General features: G+C 39.1%; 1 protein-coding gene across 2 annotated transcripts; it reads right to left on the bottom strand.

Annotated features, from left to right (window-relative positions):
• Positions 1 to 5,112: 5,112 nt before the first annotated feature.
• Positions 5,113 to 21,108, bottom strand: LOC125238022 (protein FAM183A-like). 2 transcript variants are annotated; one of them, XM_048145301.1, is made up of 4 exons: positions 21,021 to 21,108; positions 13,764 to 13,892; positions 6,310 to 6,469; positions 5,113 to 5,314 (listed from the first exon to the last, which is right to left on the bottom strand). In XM_048145301.1, exons 2-4 carry the CDS (start codon positions 13,885 to 13,887, stop codon positions 5,176 to 5,178), a joined length of 423 nt encoding a protein of 140 aa, XP_048001258.1. In that variant the 5' UTR covers positions 13,888 to 13,892; positions 21,021 to 21,108; the 3' UTR covers positions 5,113 to 5,175. The 2 variants fall into 2 exon arrangements, with proteins under 2 accessions (XP_048001258.1, XP_048001259.1); XM_048145302.1 differs by having other exon boundaries at positions 21,026 to 21,102.
• Between the last annotated feature and the right edge of the window lie 1,991 nt (positions 21,109 to 23,099).

Genomic DNA, 23,099 nt, shown 5'->3' with positions numbered 1-23,099 from the left:
TCTGTTCGAGTTTTGAATGATTCACGGTTATTTTCATTAGACTTATATTGACCGGGATATACATCCACCCGCCTTCGTCAGTTTTCCGTGATCATGGGTCAAATATCGGGAGCTCGACAAAAATCAGAAAGGTAATCACGGTCTATATCCCGGTCAATATAAGTCTAGTGTATCTGTTCATCTACTTTTTTAAAAGTTCTCTGTGCTTTCTTATATTTATTTATATTTATATTTATTAGGAGCCTTCGGTTTCGGTAACATACGAACCGTTAACCCGGCCCCAGGGAGGACAGGGTTACCTTCCCTGCTTTCCACTGGGGCAATTCCTGTCCGGCGCGTCCTTGCCGCGGGGGTGGACACCCCTCATTTCAGTAGGCCGGAGTGAGGCGGTGACCGAGTTCGGACGGGGACCCAGCTTCACGGGGTATAACGTGAACCCCATGCCCAGGGTTACGGGTGAAGCCCTCAACGGTTGCTAAGGCGGAGATGACGGACATCGGTACGGTGAAGCAGGCGGAAGAGGCAAACACCCAGTATAAGGCTGCCCTCACGTAAACGAGGACACAGGCTGTACTGGAGCTACGTCATTAGGCAGGATGGCGTAGTAGGGTTGGCGGCGAAAGAGACATGTGATGTTCACCGGCGGCACCCACAACCCTCCAATGAGGGATACTGCCTTGGCGTCAGGCGGCAGCCGGCTGTAAAACCTCAAAGCCAAATCTTTTTCCCTGTCCAATTATGAAAAGCACGAACACGAGAAAGAGTATAAATGCTAGGGCGTCCCCCTCAAGCGACGGTCGAGGCGGCACATGCGATACTAAATGCGACACATTGCGAATAGCGACCTGGAACCTCGGTTCCATGAATGGTCGAAGCGCCGAACTCAGCGAAGTCCTGAAGAGACGACGCGTCGATGCATGCTGTGTGCAGGAGACCAAGTGGGGAGGGTCAAAATCCAGACTTATAGGTAACGGCTACAAACTCGTATACCATGGCTACAAAAGAGGCAAAAACGGAGTTGGAATAGTTCTATCGGAGAAACTTTGTGATAGATTAGTGGACGTCCAGAGAGTGTCGGACAGATTAATGTCAGTAAAACTGGCGCTTGAAAAACAACCAATCCTAAACATCATATGCGCTTACGCGCCACAAACAAACTCTGCTTCTGATGAAAAAGATGCTTTCTGGGATGACGTACACCTCTTAACTAGCAACATTCCTAAGGAAGAGAGTATCCACTTAGGTGCCGACTTAAATGGTCATGTCGGAAAGTCAAACGCAAACGCTGAAGGGTGGCATGGTGGTTTCGGTTATGGCACCCGCAATAAAGATGGAGATAAAATCCTGGAATACGCGATCAGCTGTGATTTAGCAATAATCAACACCTACTTTCAAAAGAAAGATGACCACCTAGTCACGTACAGGAGCGGAGGTTCTTCGACACAGATTGATTACGCACTAGCTAGGAGAAAAGATCTTGGAAAATACAAAGACAGTAAAGTTATTCCTGGTGAAGCGCTAACATCACAACACAGAATATTAGTTACAGTTTTTAAACTTTCAAAACCGATAAAATTAAACCAAAAATTCACTCCAAAAATTAAATGGAACTCATTGACAAGTGATGTGGGCACCATTTTCATCCAAGATTTAAATAATTACATTATGAAGGCTAGTGAAGATTGCAACCGGACGGCAAATGAAATGTGGAATGATTTTGAGGTAACATGTAAGTCACTAGCGGAAAAACATCTTGGAAGAACTAAGAAAAGTAAAGGGCCTTTTAAAGAATGTTGCTGGTGGCAAGAGGATGTTAAAAACGCAGTGCAAGCAAAAAAGAAAGCCTACAAATTATGGCAATGTACAAACAGAGACTCGGATCATGAAGCATACAAAACTGCAAAATCTGAAACCAAACGTCAGGTAGCAATCGCAAAGGCAAAGTCAAACTCAAAGTTCTATGATAATCTCGAATCAGCGAAATCTGAAATGGATATATACAAAATTGCAAAAAGGAGAAACGCTAACAGTAAAGACATCAATTCTGCGAAGTACATTAAGGATTTCAGTGGTAATTTGCTAACCGAAGACATACAAATCCAGAACAGATGGGTTGAATATTACAAAGACCTCCTAAATAAAACCAACCCCAGATACCAAGAGGATAATAATCCGCTTCCTGTAAACGGCCCAGTCCTTCAGGTCACTATGGAAGAGATATCCAGTGCAGTGAAACAAATGAAAAACAATAAAGCTCCCGGACCAGACGAAATACCAGCCGAGGTCTGGAAATACTTGGGTACTGCAGGAACAGCATGGCTATACATTCTATATAACAAGTTAAGCAGAGGCCAATCAATACCAAATGCATGGCGTAAGAGTCACCTCATTCCCTTCTACAAGGGAAAGGGCGATGTTAGGGAATGTGGTAATTATAGGGCTATTAAACTCATGAACCACACACTCAAGATATGGGAGCGTATAATAAACAATAGACTTAACAGCTTGATAGAGTTAACACCCAACCAGTACGGTTTCGTTGCAGGAAAGGGCACCTCTGATGCAATACAAGCGATCAGAATCATGTTGGAAAAAGCTAAAGTTAGTAAAACGAACTTACATATGGTCTTTATAGACCTAGAAAAAGCTTTTGATCATGTTCCTCGTGACCTGATATGGAAGGCTCTTCGTGCACACTGTATACCGGAGCACTATATACACCTTATAAAGGACATGTACGAAGACGTGTCGACACAAATCGCATGTCCTGCGGGTATCACAAAATGCTTTGAGCTAAAGGTTGGAGTACACCAAGGGTCAACACTTAGCCCACTCTTGTTCAATGTAACGATGAACTACCTGACCAAGAACATTCAAAGACCGGTGCCTTGGAGCATGCTGTATGCAGACGACGTCGTTCTGATTGCCGAAACTGCCAAAGAACTACAAGAAGACCTAAACGGTTGGGTGGAAGCCCTTGAAGGAAATGGCCTTAGAATTAGCCGCAAAAAGACTGAACAAATGTCCTGCATATTCGATGGCATCACAGACCCGAAGGAAACGAGCGTACACATAGATCAAACTCCATTACCATCCGTAGATAAATTCAAATATCTTGGGTCATTGATCAGCTGTGACGGCAAAATAGACGCAGATGTGATACATAGAAGCAATACTGGTTGGTTGAAATGGAAGGAACTGACTGGCGTGATGTGCGACAAAAAAATGCCCCTCAAAGTAAAGGGAAAAATATATAAAACTGCAATAAGACCCGCAATGTTATATGGATCGGAATGTTGGGGCACAAACAAGAGCCACGTAAATAAACTCCATACTACAGAAATGCGCATGCTACGTTGGTCAGTTGGTGTAACACTCCTCGATAGAATCCGCAACAAATACATCAGAGGCAGTTGCAGAATAGCTCCGATTGCAGATAAGCTGGTCGAACGACGTTTGAGATGGTTTGGACATATTCAAAGACGTCCAGAAGACCATGTAGTTAAAGTAGCTCTGGATTTACCTTGGACGTCAAGCAGACAAGGAAGACCCCCCACCACTTGGTGGACGACGGTACAAAGAGACCTGAGATCTTTAAACTTAGACCCGAACATGGCACTGAACCGTGCTGAGTGGAAAAAAAGGACAGGGAAGGCCGACCCCAAGTAAATGGGATAAGGTCCAGGCAGATAGATAGATATTTATTAGGAGATCCAACAGCTATGCTATAACTATAAGTATATAAAACACAGTAAATACAGGAAGCCAATTACAGGAACTCACTGGTAGTGAAAATTGATATAAAATAGGTACTAAAGTTGCGCACTATCGCAACCACAAGTGAACAAAACTGTCGTACCTACATATCAACTTATACACTAACATAATCAGGACCATCCATACTATCCATACTAATATTATAAATGGGAAAGTGTGTGTGTCTGTTTGTTTGTCCGTCTTTCATGGCAAAACGGAGCGACGACTTGACAAGATTTTTTAAGTGGAGATAGTTGAAGGGATGGAGAAAGACATGTTACTTTTTGTCTCTTTCTAACTCCTTACTTCCGTAAAATGAGGGGTGGAAATTTGTATGGAGCATTCCGCAATTTCGGAATTGAATGAGAGCGAAGCCGCGGGCAATAGCTAGTTATACAGGGTGTAAACCTAATATGGACGAACCTCTTAACGGTGGTGAGTATAGGACATAAAAAATGGAATTAGATAACATTTACTTAAAATTGAAATATTTTTTTTATCCATACAAATTAATTCGGCCCGCAACGTAATGCAAACACACTCGCGTTAAACGCTCGTTGACAGTTGTCATTGATTGTCATCGCAACCACGTTTACAGTACATTGCTGCTGGGAAAATTTTCAAATATTAACTATGGGCTGAAAATTAAGAGTAACTCAAAAACACCTCTTAATTGATGATAACAATATTGAATTATATGCCTGGTTTCATTTATCGCCCTTATTAGGTTTACGCGCTGTATAATATTTTTAACTTATAGATTTCACATTGGGTTTCTCAGACTCAGAAATTGGTATATAATTTTATAACTTGCAATGCGGGTTCTAGCACCGTCTTAATCGTCTGTCTGTCCGTTTCTTCGAGATGCACATTAGTGATTTCAGAAAGAAAAGTCATTTGAATTACATTTGGTCTATTTTACAACTTACAGTGTTTACATTTATATGGTTTTAATTTTCCTTGTTAACCCTTTGCCTGTTTCACAGGGTTCCCATGCAAAAGATGAGTGATCGGTATACTCTTGGGTCGACCTTCCTTTCTCGTCCTAAATTTGTCCAATTCTGTATTCGTCAGCCATTCTTCATTCGTCAACTTAGTCTGCAGTCAAAACACGAAAAACATAAATTTAACAGCGAACATGCCGAAAGAAGATTATGACGAGTGAAGAACGAGACGGATTAAGATAAAGATGACCAACGAAATTGAGCGTAAGCTTAGTTGAGAAACATCATCGACGATCGTGACGAATAAAGAATGGCTGACGAAAGCAGAATCGGACAAATTTAGGAACGTGACGAAAAAGAAACGAGACGACCCAAGAATATACCGAATGATCTTAGAAAGAAAAGCCAATCGAATGAAATTAAAATTGGTATATTTTTACAACTTACAGTTTTTGTACAGTTTTGATTCCCCCAGTTAACCCTCTGCCCGCTTCTTGGGGTTGCACATGCGAATGATGACCTCGATCTTGGTGTGTGAGCTCTCTTTCTTCGGGTGGTAGAAACGAGTGTCGTTACGGTCCATAGGCACAAGTGGAGCTGTGTACCAGCCATACCTGTAGGACAAATAAGTTACTGTATCAGATCGTGTCAGTTAGAAATACACTTTAAAAAACTAGTGGAAACACAGAATTGCGTTCCAAAACTGGTAATGTAGATGTGGGTGTTAAGTCCGCAAGGCTCAAGTGGGATTGGGCAGGACATGTCTGCCGAATGCATCGTGATCGGTGGGCCAAATTGGCTACTGACTGGACACCGCCGATAGGCCAGGGCAGAGGCAGACCGAAGAAGAGATGGTGGGATGACCTCGACGTAGCAGCGATGGGCCGGAACATGCGGAAAATCGTGATAAGTGACGAAAGAAAGGGAAGGCCTTTGCCGACTTTCCCAGCAGCGGGACACAAATATAGGCTAGAAAAAAAATTTGTAGACATTTAGTGTGTTGGGTTAGGATGCGAACTGTAGGCACGCGGTTGGTACCGCGATGATCCGGGCTGCGGGCTGCTGTCCTCAGTCCTCACTGACCAACTATCAAAATATGATCAGAATACACCCTGTATATTTTAAAATGGTCTTACACATGGCTTTCAGTAACTGGTGCTGGGTACTAGCTGTGTGGCCCTTTGGCCCTCGTCTGGGCCACGTTGTAAGCATAGTCTGCCATGCACCTTCTCTAATTAAACTAAGAATCTTGTAGTAGACATATGAACGATTTTCAGACGAAAATGAACGCAATCGTAAAAACACTGTCTTATTCCCGCAATAGCGCTCAAGAATTTCATGCAAGTATATACCCATTGATGTATCATTATATACCCCGTTTTTTTTAGAATTAGAAAGGTAAACAAATAAGCAGTCGTCGTCAACCTATCTTCTTACTCCGTTTTCACATTATCCGATCCGATATCGGATGTCGGAAGGATTTCAATGGAAAAATTCCAAGATGGCGTCTGTAATGTATGTATCGGTCCGACATCCGATATTGGATCGGATAATGTGAAAATGCACTTAGGACAAATATTGTTAAGAATATAGTAATAAAAAGACTTACACATGACTCTCAGTAACTGGCGCTGGGTACTTGCTGTGGGGCCCTTTGGCCCTCGTCTGGGCCACGTTGTAGGCATAGTCTGCCACCTTCTTTGTTTGCTCTTCCGACTCGTCTTTCAGCTGGTCGTGTCTGGCGTAGAACTTTGTGGCGACGGGCAGAGCTGTAAATAGGGTTAAATAAGAATGGATTACTCTGTCAGGTCATCGTTCTATTCTGGTCCTGAAATTGCTCAAAACGGAAAAAAAATGAGAATATTGAAGCCGAGTTTAAACAGATGGTCGGAAGTTGTTTCGAATGTTCCAACCCTAATAATAGGCTAGTTTCCTAGTAGTCAAATCAGCTACTTTTTATGAACTGTCAAAACGATTTGCTAATATGGAATTACTATGAAATAAGGAGTGACGTCACGGTCAATTCATTTACTTTTTATCTTTCCCTTTGACTTATTAAGTATAAATTATGTTCCATGCATGTAGTCTGGCTCTGTCACGCCCATACGAAAGAGCGATAGAGATAGATAGCTATGAAATATGGGGATGGGAGATCTGTCAAAGACGTCATAACGGTGACTTCGCGCTCGTGTGTTTTTAACATGAATTTGTGATGTAACCAGTGTATAGACAGTGAAACATTACCAAACGGTTTGCGCCTATATAAGGACGCAGTGATAGTGTTATCTTTACGTATTTTGCACTACAAATGAAGTTTTCAGTGTGAAAAACATGTGATTGACATTTAAACTGCAGCATATTTTTAAACCCACCCTCATTTTTCAAGAATTATTTATTGACTTTGACAGCTGAGCTGTCACTTGTGTGTTGCCAGCGTATTGATAGAAAATCTACCACAACATGACACCAGTTAAATCAATGTGTGCAAAATGCAGCAAAACACCGAGTGAAAAAAAACTGTCGGTGACGTGCGACTCATGCAAGAACCTGCTGTGCAGCGACTGCCATGGTCTATCTCCAACAGAAATCAGGGTGTTTGAGTTGAAAACTGTAGTCAGAGTCATGAGCTTTCTATGTAGTGATTGCAAGACAGTTATGGCCCAGTTGCCTTTGTTAATGAAGAAGGTTGATGAGCTTACGGAGGAAGTGAAACAACTACGCGCGCGACAAAATGTGCTCACAACGGAGTCAACTATACATGAGGTAGCCGAAAGAGCCTATAGAGCCCAAAATGTCATTATATATGATATCCCAGAGTCCTCAAGCACTGATGTCCAGGAACGGAAGGAGCATGACCTGAAGGAGAGTTCAGCTATCATTAACAGTGTCTCGAGTAAAGTGAGCTGCGTCGGGATCAAGACGTTCCGACTGGGTACTAAAAAAGATGGAAATAGTGATGGGACCCCACGCCCTCTGAAGGTTGTCCTGCGAAACAAGGCTGACGCACTAGAAGTTCTTCGTCAGAAGAAAAAGTTACAGCGGCCGGCGATGATCAAGGCGGACCTGACCCCTCAACAAAGGGAATATTTGCAATACTTGCGAGAGGAGCTGAACAAACGCGTCACAGAGGGTGAAACAGACATTACAATAAAATATATTCGGGGACGCCCAGCTATTGTTAAAACCAAGTCTAATTCTGTCGCTGACGATACCATCGTAAATTAAATTCATTGAGTGTACTTCCATATTACCTTCGGCTTGTATTTTGTATTCCAAAATTGACTCATTTATTTCAGTGATTTGTATTAGTTTAGTGTAATATTAATAATATACCTACTGCTTGTATTTTGTATTCCTTAATAGACCGAGCTAATTTTAGTAATAAAAATTTAGGTGCATACCTTGTATAATAACCTAGTTTTATCCGTTAAGTGAACATTTATGTAAAGTTGTTGAGTGATAAAATAAAAGTCGTATCATGCCTAAAAACAATAAAAATTGTAATCTTCACTTAGGTTTACTTAACGCGCAATCTTTGAACACCGGCAGGGATGAATTTAGGGAAACCATAAGAAATCATAAAATTGATATTGCTTGCATTACAGAAACGTGGCTAACCCCACACTCAGACATGAATATGTTTAAAATACCTGGTTATCGACTTTGGCACGTACCGCGTAAAAACAGAATCGGCGGCGGTGTTGGATTATATCTTAGGTCCAATTTAAAATCACGCATCTTAGATTTACCCCCATCCGAATTGGAACAAATCTGGGTTGAGACTCAGTTGCACAAACACAAGCTGGCTGTAGGAGTATTGTATAGGCCACCTAATAGTAACTTTTTTTCTTTCATGGACTTACTTGATGATGTTTTAGCCATAATTGTGCCACGTTATGATCACTTTGTAATCACGGGTGATGTGAATCTAGATATGCTAACACCAACCTCAAATCAGTTAAGTTTTATAAGACTGCTGCATAAATATGGACTAACACAGATCGTTTCTGAACCAACGCGTGTTACGGATAACACCAAAACCTTGATTGATATCATCTGTTGCCGACCCGACTTTAAAGCGACTATGATGGCGGTCACGCACAATAAAGATTTAAGTGACCACGGGTTCATCTACGCCCAGTTTCCCCTTCTGACACCTAAACCTCAACCTCGAACGATTACATACCGGCCTATTAATCGCTTCGATCCCGAGACTTATAGCTGGGCCGCATCCGTAACACCATGGGAATGGGTTACTGCAACCCAGGACGTAGACTTGATGGTAAACCGGTTCAACACACTTATGCTAGGCTTATTCGATCATTTTGCGCCGGTGACTACAAGAACGTTCAAAGACCCGCCCTCTCCCTGGATTACTGATGTTATAAGAATTATGATGAAGGAACGAAATAAGGCTGAACAGAAAGCTCGTAAATCAAACTGTCCAGAAAAAAAGAAAACTTACCAATCACTTCGCAATATGGTGACTACTGCAATTCGAAGAGAAAAAACAGCATACATGACAAAGAAGGTCAACTTACATATTCACAACCCTAAACAAATGTGGAACGAAGTAAACAACATCTTAGGTAGACAAGTAAGAGATGAAATACCTCACCATCTGTGTACACCGGACCTTGTAAACAACTTCTTCGTAGATTCCGTCCCTCCTGCACAACAGCATAACCTCATTGACTCCACACCTCTCTCGAGCGGCGATACAGAGTCTTTGAGTAATTATGTTAACTAGAGAGGGCACCTCAACTTGATTTTGTGTAACAACACTTAGAGCTGATCAGCACAAACGCGCTTAGTCTGTGCCGAACGGCTGTGGTAGATTGACGTATCGCAATGAAAAATATTTCGTCTAAATAATGCCGTCATGTGTAGTGAGGTACTGCACAAACTGCTCAGGAAAATCTAACAAAAGCTAAGGAGTGACTTTTCATACGTAGGTTTACTGCATTTTTGTTTAAACACGCTTACTTTTAAAAAAATGTATCAATATAAACTCATGCCGAAGCGCCATGTTGCGGCGGCCATGTTTCGATGAAACCAAAGAGTAAAAAATGCAACAAAAGCAGACGTGACAATATCGCAAGTTAGTTCAAGTTTCCTATCATACATTAAATTATATATATTTATCGACGCAAAAAAGGTTATTTAATTATTATTGTCAGAATTGCACAGTTTTCCGACATGTCGGTCTATAACAGATTCTCAATACGCGTGTCGAATTTCATGTGAGTATGTAAATGTAAGTGCAGTACCTAACCTGCCTGAATGAATTTGGGTAGGTAGACGGTCAAGCAAATTATGAGAGTATAAAAACGCGCGAAATTCAAATTTTCTATGGGACGATAAACCCGCGCCCATACATACATGGATGTAGATAAAGTTATATGTGTATAATTAGGCATTAAAACACTCATGTTATCTTATTAACACAACAAAAACAACACTCATCTTTTAATGCCTACCATTATGCAAATGTCACATAAATAACTAATATCCAGTTGCGGCTACGTGTACACATGTACGCTCAGTCCGTATACAGCTTTAAAAAATGTGGGCATTTGAAAAAATTGGAACTCACAGAGTTGTTAAAAAAAAGTTAAATCGCTGTCGGTTTTGCAACGATAATTAAGCATGGAATTTCAATAAAAACATCGTGAATTATACTAAGCTATAATCTAAATTCAGAACGTGAAAAAAGTTTAGTTTTAAATACAGATTTCGAGCTTGATTATCATTACAAAACTAACAGCGATTTATGTTTTTTGTTAACAACTCACGCCAATTGAAAGTCATAAATTAAAAAATGCCCATGTAAACCCATGTCACTTCTATACTACGACTTCTAATCTATGCACTCTATGCAGGGCTCATCATCGCGACCGAAAGGTCGTAAGCGCCGAGTAAAATCGTAGCGCTTGCGACGTTACGGAAGCAGGCCATTGGTTCACACCCCGCCCCCTCGCCCCGCCTTCAGCTTACAGGCTGTGACACGTTCGTTGTTTGCTATAGCTCCTCTATACGAAGTAATAATTACTCAATGTACAGAGTACGGAACATTACATTTACAAAACGTGTCCACTGAGAAAGTTAGCCGTGTAATTAATTCTATCAGCTCGAAGGCTATAGGCAGTGACGGTCTAACTATAACAATGATTAAGTTGACCTTACCACATTCACTTGCTGCTGTTACTGCTATCATAAATACTTCAATGTCATCCGGCAGATTCCCGGTAGCCTGGAAAACATCTATCGTCAAACCTATACCCAAAAAGGTATCTCCACAGACCTTCGCCGACCTTCGCCCGATAAGTATTTTGTCAGTGCTTTCTAAGATTCAAGAGAAAGTGGTGAATGAGCAGGTACAAAAGCACCTAGAGGATAACAAAATATTACCAGAAGCTCAATCGGGATTTCGTAAAAATCATAGCACTACGACAGCTATTGCACATCTGGTGGATGAGACGTTAAAGGCTTCTAACGACGGACTAGCGACACTCCTCGTGTTATTAGACTTTAGCCGTGCATTTGATAGCATATTGATTCCTGTACTACTAAATAGAATGAAGACCTACGGATTTTCAGAGTTACTTTGTCGATGGTTCTGTTCCTATTTCTCAGGCAGAAACCAAATAGTTGAGTGCCCTAACCAAGACGGTAAAATTGCTCGCTCATCACCTCGGATTCTTGACAGAGGAGTAATCCAAGGGTCGATATTGGGTCCAACCTTATATAGTCTGTACACTTCGAACCTCCTCGAGGTAATTAAAAATTGCTCGTACCACATGTATGCCGACGACACCCAGCTGATGAAGCATATACGCCCCACTAGAACTGACGTCGACCTTGCAGTATCGCAAATTAACGCGGATTTAGAGGCTGTAGTAGGCTGGTCTAACGACAATGGCCTCATCATCAACCCTGGAAAGTCAGTCTTCATGGTGTTAGGAACAAAAAAACAGATAGCTGAGGTAAAAGGCTTCAACATTGGTTTGAGAGTTTCGGGGCTGTCTATTTCAGAGGAGAGTCAGGTGAAAAATTTAGGTATCGTGATGGACGAATCACTTCGTTTTGAAGCACACATCAATTCGAAGATACCAAAATGCTATGGTGCTTTAAACTCGCTGTATAAACTTAGACCCTACCTAACGCAGAATGTTCGTGAACGCTTGTCGGATGCCCTAGTTCTATCCCAACTTGATTATGGAGACGTAGTTTATGGTCCGTGCATAAGAAAAAGAACAGAACGTGCGATCCAACGAGTTCAAAACTCATGCATCCGCTTTTGCCAAGATGTCCCTCGGCGCTCACATATTAGCCCTTACCTTAATAAAGCAGGAAAACTAAATATGTCTAACAGACGAATATTAAAACTTGCAGCGCTGGTATTTACGCTTAAACAATCTGGCATCCCACCTTATCTTGCGCGTAAACTTGAATGGAAGCCGAACCGAAAGGCCAGAGGCCTGCGGGAGAAACAGGAGCGTACCTTCCTTCCATTGTTTCGACTCCAGTCATTTAGAGGCAGTTTTCGTTATGCTGCATCTAAATGCTGGAACAATTTGCCGCCACCCATAGTTAACTGTAAGTCCCTGGCGGTTTTCAAAAAACGTTGTAAGGCTTATTTACTGGACCTCCAGAAGGAAGTAACATACACTTTTGGTTGAGACTTTTCTCTTTCGCGCTCTTTACTTGATTCCTAAAAATATCACTCTACGACATCATCTCTCTTTTTATCATCTTAAGAAAAATATTTTTAGATAGTACCTAATTCCACACACCTTGCATTTGTTCAGTTTATGCTATCCTGTCCGAAATGGCGTTAATGTTTTTACTGTTAGTTATTAGTTAGCTAGCTATAAATCTGGTGGTGGCAGAATAACAGCGTCCGTTGCTGGCAGTCCTTGTGGCCGCTGCGCCTCGAGGCCCTCTGGCACAGACATTAGCTGAGCCACCTACCTTTTCAATTAGTTTGTAAGCATGCCTGTGTACTTTTATAATGTACCTGTGTTCAAACTTTTGAATAAACGTCTTTATTATTATTATATAAATATATAGCATAAGCATTTCGTGAGCGTTTGTGCGCTCGGCTACGCACACTGACCCGAAACAACAGTTTCTCACCTTGTGATGTATTTTTAAAGATATTAAGGGCCAGTTGCATCAACCACATTTGACAGACACATCATCGTCACGCAGCAGACGTCTATGGATTTTCCCATACAATAAAATTTAACGAACGCTTTCACGGAGACAGACGGTTTGGTGCAACCGACCCTAAGTCCAGTAGCCAATAGTATAGTTAACCGTTGACATTCTGTGGCAGACGATACACAACTGGCTCTGTCGCGCCAATACGGATGAGTGGAAAGATGACTACGACGCGTTAGTCCGTTTTCATATTATCCTATCCGATATCGGATATCGGAAGGATTTCAATGGAAAAAATCCAAGATGGCGCCTGTAATGTATGGTATATAGCAGGGTTCGAGGATATATCAATATATATATCAAGATATATATATTGATATATATATATCTATATATATATATGAATATATATATCTATATATATATGAATGGATATATATCAATGGATATATATCAAGATATATATCCGATATATATCGGATATATATCCAGCGGGATTCGACGATATATATCAATGGATATAAATTTCCGATATTTATCATTTGTTTATAAATATTGCAATACAAAAATGGTTTTAAAAAATGTAACTGTTAAAAATATGGTTTTTTTTTTAGTGTGTTACTGTTTTTCTACTAACTGTTATGTTTTTTAGTAAATTTTCCTTATCTAAAGTTGTATTCATAAATAATGCAACAAAATAATAATATGTCTTCCATAGAAAATGCATATATATCCAAGTTGATATATATCCGATATATATCATAAATATCCGATATTTTGATATTTATTATAAATATCGGATATTTTCGAACCCTGGTATATAGGTCCGATATCAGATCGGATAATGTGAAAACGCACTTGCGGAGCGTAGAAATCAAATGAGTTGATCGTACTAACAGCCAAAGTTAGGTCGGTAGGTCTTATAGTTCCTGAAGTGTTTGACCTCCCGGTATATCTTCTCGTTGAGCATCTGCAGGTCGACGGGGGGACGAGTTCCGAACGTGCATTTTGCGTCGCCCATGTTTGCTGAAAACGTTAAAAAAACTGTGATAAATCTTATTGAAACAGGCAACATGCCAAAAAATTATTACCTCTTCCGTTATATTAAATTGTCAAAAGGACCTATAAATGTTGTTGCCCGTGTGGTGACGGGTTAAGAATTTCACCACCCCCTTTCTTCCCGTGGGTGTCGTAGAAGTCGACTGTGGGATTTGGGTGAAATTGTGGCGTAGGCGAGAGGCTGGCAACCTGTCACTGCAATGTTACAATTTTTCGTTTTTTTTCAACCCCTTGCCAAGAGTGGCACTGAGACTTTAGTAATTTCATGTGCTCTGCCTACCCCTTTATGGGCTACAGGCGTGATTGTATATGTATGTATGTATGTATGTAAATGTTGGTTATGGCGCCCAAAGTACCGGAATGCCCAATGCACAATGGTCTCCGTGATGGGAAAAAATACAAGATTATTAATTTAATATCTTTGCATATATTTAGCCGTATCATCTGAACTATTTAGATTACTTTTCGGAGCGTACACCGTAGGTTCGTAACCTACCCTACCGACAACGCCATGTTAACATTGTTAACGTGTGGTCGAATTGGTTTATAATTACATACTTAGGCAAACAAAAATATCTAATATTAAATATATTTTTCTCAAACATGCAATGAAATTGTCTTTACGTTCCTTAAAATGGGCTGGGAAGTATCGCTTTTTGGGCGCAACAATTCGAGAGGACTGTAAAGGGATTTCATATTATTTTTCAGGCCTAGGCCTGCAAAGTAACTTTTTTTTATAAAATATTGTCCTTTAGAGCATTTTTTTTTATTTCATTGTATGTTTGAGAAAAGCACTATGTACATGCCTCGGCGTGAAAACGGATTCCCGGCCTCGTATCCCTATCCGCCCTCGCTCGCACGCTCGCTCGGCCGTATATACCCACTTGGCCGGAAATCCTCATTTTCCCGGCCTCTGATGTAATGTACTAATGCTTAACTTGGTTACTGGTTCATTTTTTTCAAAGTTGTCTACCCTACTTTTTTTGGATTTGGATTTTTTTATGTGCTTTCGAATCAGAATCTAGAGCTCTTTCAATCCTAATAGGAGAAAAAAATGTCCCAAGGTTTTTTTCCTAATCCGTTATCCACTTCGTTCCATTCATACATTTTGTATGGCGATAACGTAATGGAAAGTTTGAAAAATGTATGGAAGACTTGGGACATTTCTTTCTCCTATCAGGATCGAAAGACCTCGCGATTCTGAGTATGAATCACATATTTCTGAACTCGACTGTACAACTGCATGTGTATAAAAAACCTCACTACACTACTGAGGATGCCGATTTTACCTGCAATTCACAATTGGACGTAGTTACGCAGAAACGTTCCAATCCACATGAAATTGTCATTAAATTTTAGACCTTGTATGAAAAACAAAAGTCTTTCATTTCAAAGACAATTTCAGATGGATTGGAACGTTTCTGTTTTCCAGATGTAAATATTTTAAATGGGAATGGGAACACGTAGAAAAAACCCCATATTATTATAGTTGTTAATAGTCATTATATTATTCATAGAGATTTAAAATCTGATCTCATAGCCGATTGCGACTTGCGACATCACATCACCGATAAATTGGCGATATAATAAAGTTATTTACAGGAGTGACGTTTTGCAAAATTGATGAAGACGTCTCTTATAAGTACGTGCCCTAAATTCACTTTGTAAGATTGAGATACGATGAACATCAGATTTACTTGGCACCAAAGACTCCGTGTAGACAGATAAAGTCTAAGAAAAAAACGTACCTCAGTACCATACAGAAAAAGGTACGGTGGCCTAGATGGCATTACATCTTTGGGGTACGCTAAGCTAGATGGCGCTAATACTAATATTTGACGTTTTATAACATATCAAGCTAAGAATATGGGCCAAATTGTCGAAACAGGTTCAAAAGTTTTAAATAAGCCTGTGTCAAGAGATGGCAGTCTATGCACTGTGATTACATATTTTATTGGGTTGGTAAGAAACTAATGAGCGATCGATTGAATTCCATATAAAATTTTTGAGAGAGTTCTAGAATCTTCTATGGTCGAAAGTGGTTGTCTATTGTTTGCCCGACAGTCATTTAACATAATATTCATTTGCCCGAATCTAACTTGCCTGAATTTCATTTGCCCGAATGATTTGTTTACCATAAAAATCATATGACATACTCGTTGTTTATCCGAATATTACCTTCCATAATCATACAATGCCATACTATTTGTTAGCCATATTATTAAGTGCAATAATATGGTTTCATAGAATATTCAAACGCCATAAGCAATTATTGCCATATTAATTATTGCCCATATTATTACCTAACCTAACCTACTTTCTGATAGCAGTTTCATTTTCCAGGGGTCACAGTTCTAACCTAACCTAACCTACTTTTCCAGCAGTTTCATTCTCCAGGGGTCACAGTTCTAACCTAACCTAACCTACTTTCTGATAGCAGTTTCATTTTCCAGGGGTCGCAGTTCTAACCTAACCTAACCTACTGTCTGATAGTATTTTCATTTTCCGGGGGTCACAGTTCTAACCTAACCTAACCTACTTTTCAAGCAGTTTCCTTTTCCAGAGGTTCACAGTTCTAACCTAACCTAACCTACTTTCTGATAGCAGTTTCATTTTCCAGGGGTCACAGTTCTAACCTAACCTAACCTACTTTCTGATAGCAGTTTCATTTTCTAGTCCTTCTAGTACCTATTATAGTAGTTTTCGATTCTGCCAAAGCACATTATGGAAATTGACTTTTCTGGACGCTAATTTGTATGACAAATGATGGTATGGAATGTGGTAATTACGGATTTCGATGATTCTGACAAATGACATTATGGAAACTGACTTTATGGGAAACAAAGTTTCTGGCACTAGATTAATATAGTAAACAATGATTATGGCATAAGATGTTATGAGAAACAATATTATGATTGTTGAATAGGATGGCAAATAAAATTATGGCAAATGAAATTCTGGCAAATGGGGGTATCCCGTCGAAAGTATATAAAGGGCGAGTCGCACAGTTTCTCGTTAGTCATTCACTAGCTGTCGCCGAGCTAACATAAGGAAGAAAATGGACGAATTAAAAGTGCATGTAAGGCATTGCTTACTATATGAATTTCAGTCTGGCCATTCAGCCGCCGAAGCAGTGCGTAATATATGTCAGCGTGTTGCTTCTGAAGTTGTGTCTGAGGCCACGGCGAAACGATGGTTCCAGCGGTTTCATAGTGGCGACTTTTCATTATCAGATCAACCTAAGTCTGGTCGACCGCTGAAGATTGATGGAGCCAAATTAAAAACCTTAATTGAAGGAGATCCGAGGCTAACGAGTCGTACTCTTGTTACCGAGTTAGGCTGCTCTCATGTCACCATAGAAACACATTTACACGATTTGGGAAAAAACTACAAATACAGTGTTTGGATACCGCACGAACTTGATAGAGATCAACTAAACCGCCGTGCCGATATCTGCATACAACTTCTGTCTTTTCGCCGCACATTCAACTGGTTGGACCATCTTATCACTGGAGATGAAAAATGGGTCTTATATATAAATCACACACGCAAACGTCAGTGGCTAGCTCCAAACGAAAAAGGAATAGAGGCACCAAAAACAGAGCCTCACCCGAAAAAAGTTATGCTGTCCGTTTGGTGGGATATTCATGGTATTATTCACTGGGAACTCCTACCAAGTGGAATGACTGTTACCGCATCAGTATACTGTAATCAGCTTGAAAATTTAAACCAAAAAATCTGTTAGAATCGTCCACAGCATGCTAAAGTTTTTTTCTTACACGACAATGCTCGCCCACACATTGCAAAAGTGACTCGGCTAAAGCTATTGGAGCTAGGTTGGAAAGTGATACCTCATCCACCGTACTCTCCAGACTTGGCACCTACGGATTACGCATTGTTCAGATCGCTAAGCAATGCCTTGAATGAAAAAAAGTTCGATGATCAAGCCCATCTACGATAATACATAGCTGAGTTTTTTTAATCTAAACCTAAGAACTTCTTCGCCGATGCTATTCATTCTTTACCAGAACGATGGAGACAAGTAGTAGATAACGAAGGCCGTTATATTTTTGATAAATGATTAAAATAATAAATTAAATAATAATTACAATATTGGTTATGATTCGCTCATTACTTTCTTACCAACCCAATACATTGACAGTAACTCTCTATAATACTCGATCCTCTTTGCTTGGCACACAAGACACGGCGTAGTAATCCATACTAATATTATAAATGGGAAAGTGTGTGTGTCTGTTTGTTTGTCCTCCTTTCAGGGCAAAACGGAGCGACGAATTGACGTGATTTTTTAAGTGATGGAGAGTGACATAGGCTACTTTTTGTCTCTTTATAACGCGAGCAAAGCCGCGGGCAAAAGCTAGTACATACATATAAGAAAATCGAGGACCTACCTACAGATTTTCATGATACTACGATGGTCGCAAACAAGAATACTGTTAACGGTAAACGGTCACCGTAGTATATGTACACCTCCAACTCCAGCCATGTCGCACCCTCATTGAGCTTTGGCAGCCTTACTCAACGGCAGGAACACAACACTATGAGTAGGATCTAAAGTCTATTTTGAGCAATTTGGTCACCCCAAAATATGCACATACTTAGGTACTCGGCTGTAGGTCCTTTTTGGGTCATTATTTCAATGCATGAAACTGTGTTCAGACTTTATGTACAGAAAAGTATACGTAGTAAATGATATTTTATTAACTTTACGTGTTTATTTTGTTAATACTATTATCGTCCAATAATGTTTTTTAGGATATTTTAAGATATTTTTCTGAAATTTCCGATTTACGTAATAAACATCACGCTACGTGGTCAGTTCGAATGAGACATCGTCTACTGCTCACTACTGTTAAAAATACATATTTAGCAAAAACTCAATGTTAACTGTATATACTTATGTGTAAGTATGTTGGCTACATATAAAACAAAAACGCAAAAAATACAGCAATGATGAATATCAATATTGACATGATTTAATTTGTTCCAAAAATCATCATCACTTTCGTGGTCACTCATATTTAGTAATATTTTTGGCAAAAAAACTGGTCACATCAAAGTATTTATACGATTTTTAAATATTAGCAACACCGATACTCTGTGTCAAAAGTTTGGTAAATAGTTGGACACTGATGACGAACATCATTTATGAGTAATAAAATAATATTGTATCTTGTCAAGTCTGTGTCAAAGATCGTGCGTCACTTTTGTTGACTTAAGTTTAGGTAAGTGTTTAATTATTAAATTATATTAATATGCTTAATTCATGCTTTCTGGGGTTAATTTACAAGTCGACCATGTAATTCCGTTATAACTTAAAAACTATTCAGTATAAATCCGTTAAAGCAGACTATCGTCACTTTCGTGGTCGTCACTTTCGTGATCCGTCACTTTCGTGGTCAAAAGTCACTTTCGTGGTCGGACACGAAAGTGACTTTTGACCACGAAAATGATGCATCGGGAGATGAATTTGTTAAATTTAATTATTAAATTAAAGTTCTTTGGAAGATATATGCTTATAATACTTTGACATGTGTGACACCTATATGTAGAAATAGTACGGAGTGGTAAATATTAGTATTTTGGTGATTTAATTTATAAAATAAGTTTTACAGTTCAATTATGCCAAAATGTCTGAAAAAATTTAAACGGATGCCAATGTCATTCATAGCAGAAGTAAGGTAGTAAGGTAGAGTAAGATATTAAATAACAAAAGAAAATGGATTATTATTTAAAAAAAACATACCGTTTAAATACTACGCAAAAAAACTGGAGGGATCTAAACGTTATAGGGATAGAATATAGCAAAACAAGCAAAATATACAAAGAAAAATATTAGAGAAAAAACGCCACCTTCAAGTGAAATATCAAAACATAACTCATCCCCTTCGCGCGCGTCTGCGGGTAAGAAAGCGACTCTCAGAAATCGCAGAAAATTAAAACACGATTATGTCGATTATTTAAGAAGAAAGGTGCAAATATTAGACACTAGATTGGCAAATTTTAATGACAGATAAGAGAAAAAAAAAACAACGAACAATTTACAAGAGCAAAGAAAAGCTTGAAAAGGAAATAATATGAATATCAAAACAAGATTCCGAAGGAAAAAAGAAATCGATTAGTAAACTTAGATTAGAAAAGACATAGTTAACTTTTATTTAGAAGACATCAATATCTATAGATATCTGCTGGCAAAAAGAGACGATAGCAAAAAATAAGCTTATTAAACAAATACACCGTAAAGTTCTGGAACAACGCGAACGTTCTGGAAAACGTTTACTCAGAAAAACCTTATTCGAAAATCATCTAAGTGACAATTCAACTGAAAGTCTGAATGTTTGATATGAAAGTGTACAACATAAATACTATACCGATCTAAAAATAGTAGTTAACACATTTAAAATCATATTTGATTCAATGACAGTGATTAAATTCAGACGTTAAGGCGTAGACTAAGTTGGGTAACTAAAGTGATGGTTTGAATTCGTCACTTTCGTGAGCAAGTTATTTTTATTTTTTTTAATGAACGTGCAATGTTTATGTCAAGTTCATTGCTACCTGACTGATTGCAATCGATGGTTCCTAAGTCATGTTATAACTGTAATTTCTTTTATATATGTATAAGGCTTAAAATCTGATTAAGTGTTATTTTTCGTGGTCATCATGGTCACTTTCGTTACCACCAAATATAGCTTTTTGAGTTTTTTTTACATAAATAATCATTTTGATCTCTAACACCATTAAAACTTTGATTTGTATATCTGACTATATCCATAATATACAAAAAACTAATCAAAAAGAGCATTTTTGTTTTTGAACATTTTTAGAACCCCTTGAAATAATGACCCTTTTACTGAGGCCAGCAAAGATCATTTCAATCCACTAACCTTTACAACTAGTGTACTTACGTAATATTTGAGAATAAAGCTGTTTTAACAAATTATTATTTTGTTATAAATATTTTAGTAGGTAAACCAAATCCAAGACAATATATATCGTGAAGGTGAACTTACATTATCTCGTCACTATTAAGTAATAAATAATTAAATTAATGGTGATAAACTGATAAATAACCTTACCTTCTGACGATAATTATTTGTGTAAATGTATAAAAAAACGTTGAAATAATAATTGCGTGCCTAAATGTTTGTGTTTATGTTTGCCAGGTGACATTGACATAACTCAAAAAGCGAGCCCTGTATGATAAGTTTAAAACTGTAGTGTAGGTAGCCCAAAGAGGTCAAAATATCGTAGTGAAAAGGTTTATTCTACACTCGATGGCTTAAGACGATACAGGAGGGGTCTATTCTCCATACAAACGCTCTCGACTATTTCCTCTCTGGTGTTACAGCAATGATTTTTTCAACACTGATTATTATTATTTTTATCTGTGTCGGACCGTTCTGATTTTTTTGCCTGTCAAAAATTTCCAAAAACGGCCTCATTGATTATGGCGCAGAAAAAGGTGTGGTATTCAAAATTAAACGGTCCGACACAGATTATTTCATTTTTATTCAGATCTCTAAATTTCGTTACGATTGATTAAGTTTTGAAGGAGGAAATCGAGAGCGGAACCTCGATTTTAAAGATTTTTTCGCAACATTTGTTAACTGAGTTATTCTGGATGGACATTTTTTTTGATAAATCTAGTTAATAACACTAGTAGGTATATTTAACTAGAATTCCCAATTTGAGAGGGGGGGCTTCTCTCCATTCTAGGATTTTCGCTCCTGTAGCGTCTTAACAAGTTTAACAAATGATATTTGTCAAGCAATTTGTCAAAGATGTACTCCTTACATTGAAAGTTAAGTCACATATTCAAATAATGTGTGCAGGTAGAGTAGAAATAGGTACTTCTAATGTGTCTCCATTATGTGTGTTTAATAGTATGTTAACGATGAACTCTTATAGATTCGCCATGTACGATCAGCGGCTCTGTTGTGACTCCGAATTTATTGTTCGCAAGGCGATTGAAATCGGACGCCGCGCCGCAATACTCGGTAACTTAATTCGCGACGGAGCGGAGGCTGCCACCTGTAGCATGGAAGATGCAACGTGAGTAGAACAAAAAGTTTACACCAAAACAACTATCATCTTTCTCTAGCTATTAAGTAGCTTAAATTGTGAAGTCCTTCCATCACCATCATAACAAAAATTACTGCGAAGCGTTCTTGTTCTTTTTCACCACACCAACTGGTAAAGGCTTACTTTGCTATTCGAAAACTGATAGCAAAATTGCATTTTATCCACAAGAGTGCAAAGTAATTTCATACACATTTTAACTTGATGTCTCAAGCAGGCTGGTAGAATTTGTCTATAAATGATGATTTTGAATCATAAATTTGAATAGATTGGACGTGGATTTGATGTTTTATAGTCAGTATTTTGTTCGTGTTGGTGTGGTGAAAAATTTTGTATTTCACTCGGTGGCAAAGTTTGTTTAACCTTCGTGCCTTGAAACCCTCACAACGCTCAAGATTTCAGTTTCAATATTGGAATCTTTCGCTTGCTCGAGTATCAATACTGTCACGTGCGATTAAACAGCAACTTTGCCCCCTTGTAAAACAAATAACTATTGTCCAGTCAGTCACAGCCTTACAGTTCACCCCCTCCCCTTGCACACAAATTGGTATGCAGCGGGGTAAGTTATCTCTGCACTTCAATGAACCTATTGTGGCGAACGGGTAAGTAAGTACGGAACCCTGCACTGTGCACTGCGTGAGCATGGCCCAACACGCTTTTGGCACACCTCGGACACTGGCGATCAAATATATGAAAGAGGCGCGTTCCTAGCACACAGTCAGCACAGTCTAAGCTCGTGTAGGTGAACGCGTACCATGCTTGTATGAGTGAAATATGACAGGTCGACTGTTCGCGGTTTTGACAGGCGGTAACTGTGAGGTAACCAAGAGGGGGTGGGCGGCACTTTCAGCGGGGAGCGGGAATGACCATACTGTACGATAGTATTTACTCTTTATTATACCTACTGTGCTTTTGGTCAGTTATAATTAGGCTCATCGCGATAAGCATGATCTTTTGAACCGGAGAGTAGACAGCGATGGCAAGTATTCGAAAAAGACAGATTTTTATGACACCGATTACTCTTCGTAAGCTATTGAAATCGTCATTTTAATAAATTGAGCTATTACCCAG

Source organism: Leguminivora glycinivorella, chromosome 22, assembly GCF_023078275.1.
Source record: "Leguminivora glycinivorella isolate SPB_JAAS2020 chromosome 22, LegGlyc_1.1, whole genome shotgun sequence".
NCBI lineage: Eukaryota > Metazoa > Arthropoda > Insecta > Lepidoptera > Tortricidae > Leguminivora > Leguminivora glycinivorella.
Note: the sequence above shows the minus strand (reverse complement) of the source record. Positions and strands in the feature narration are given on the sequence as shown.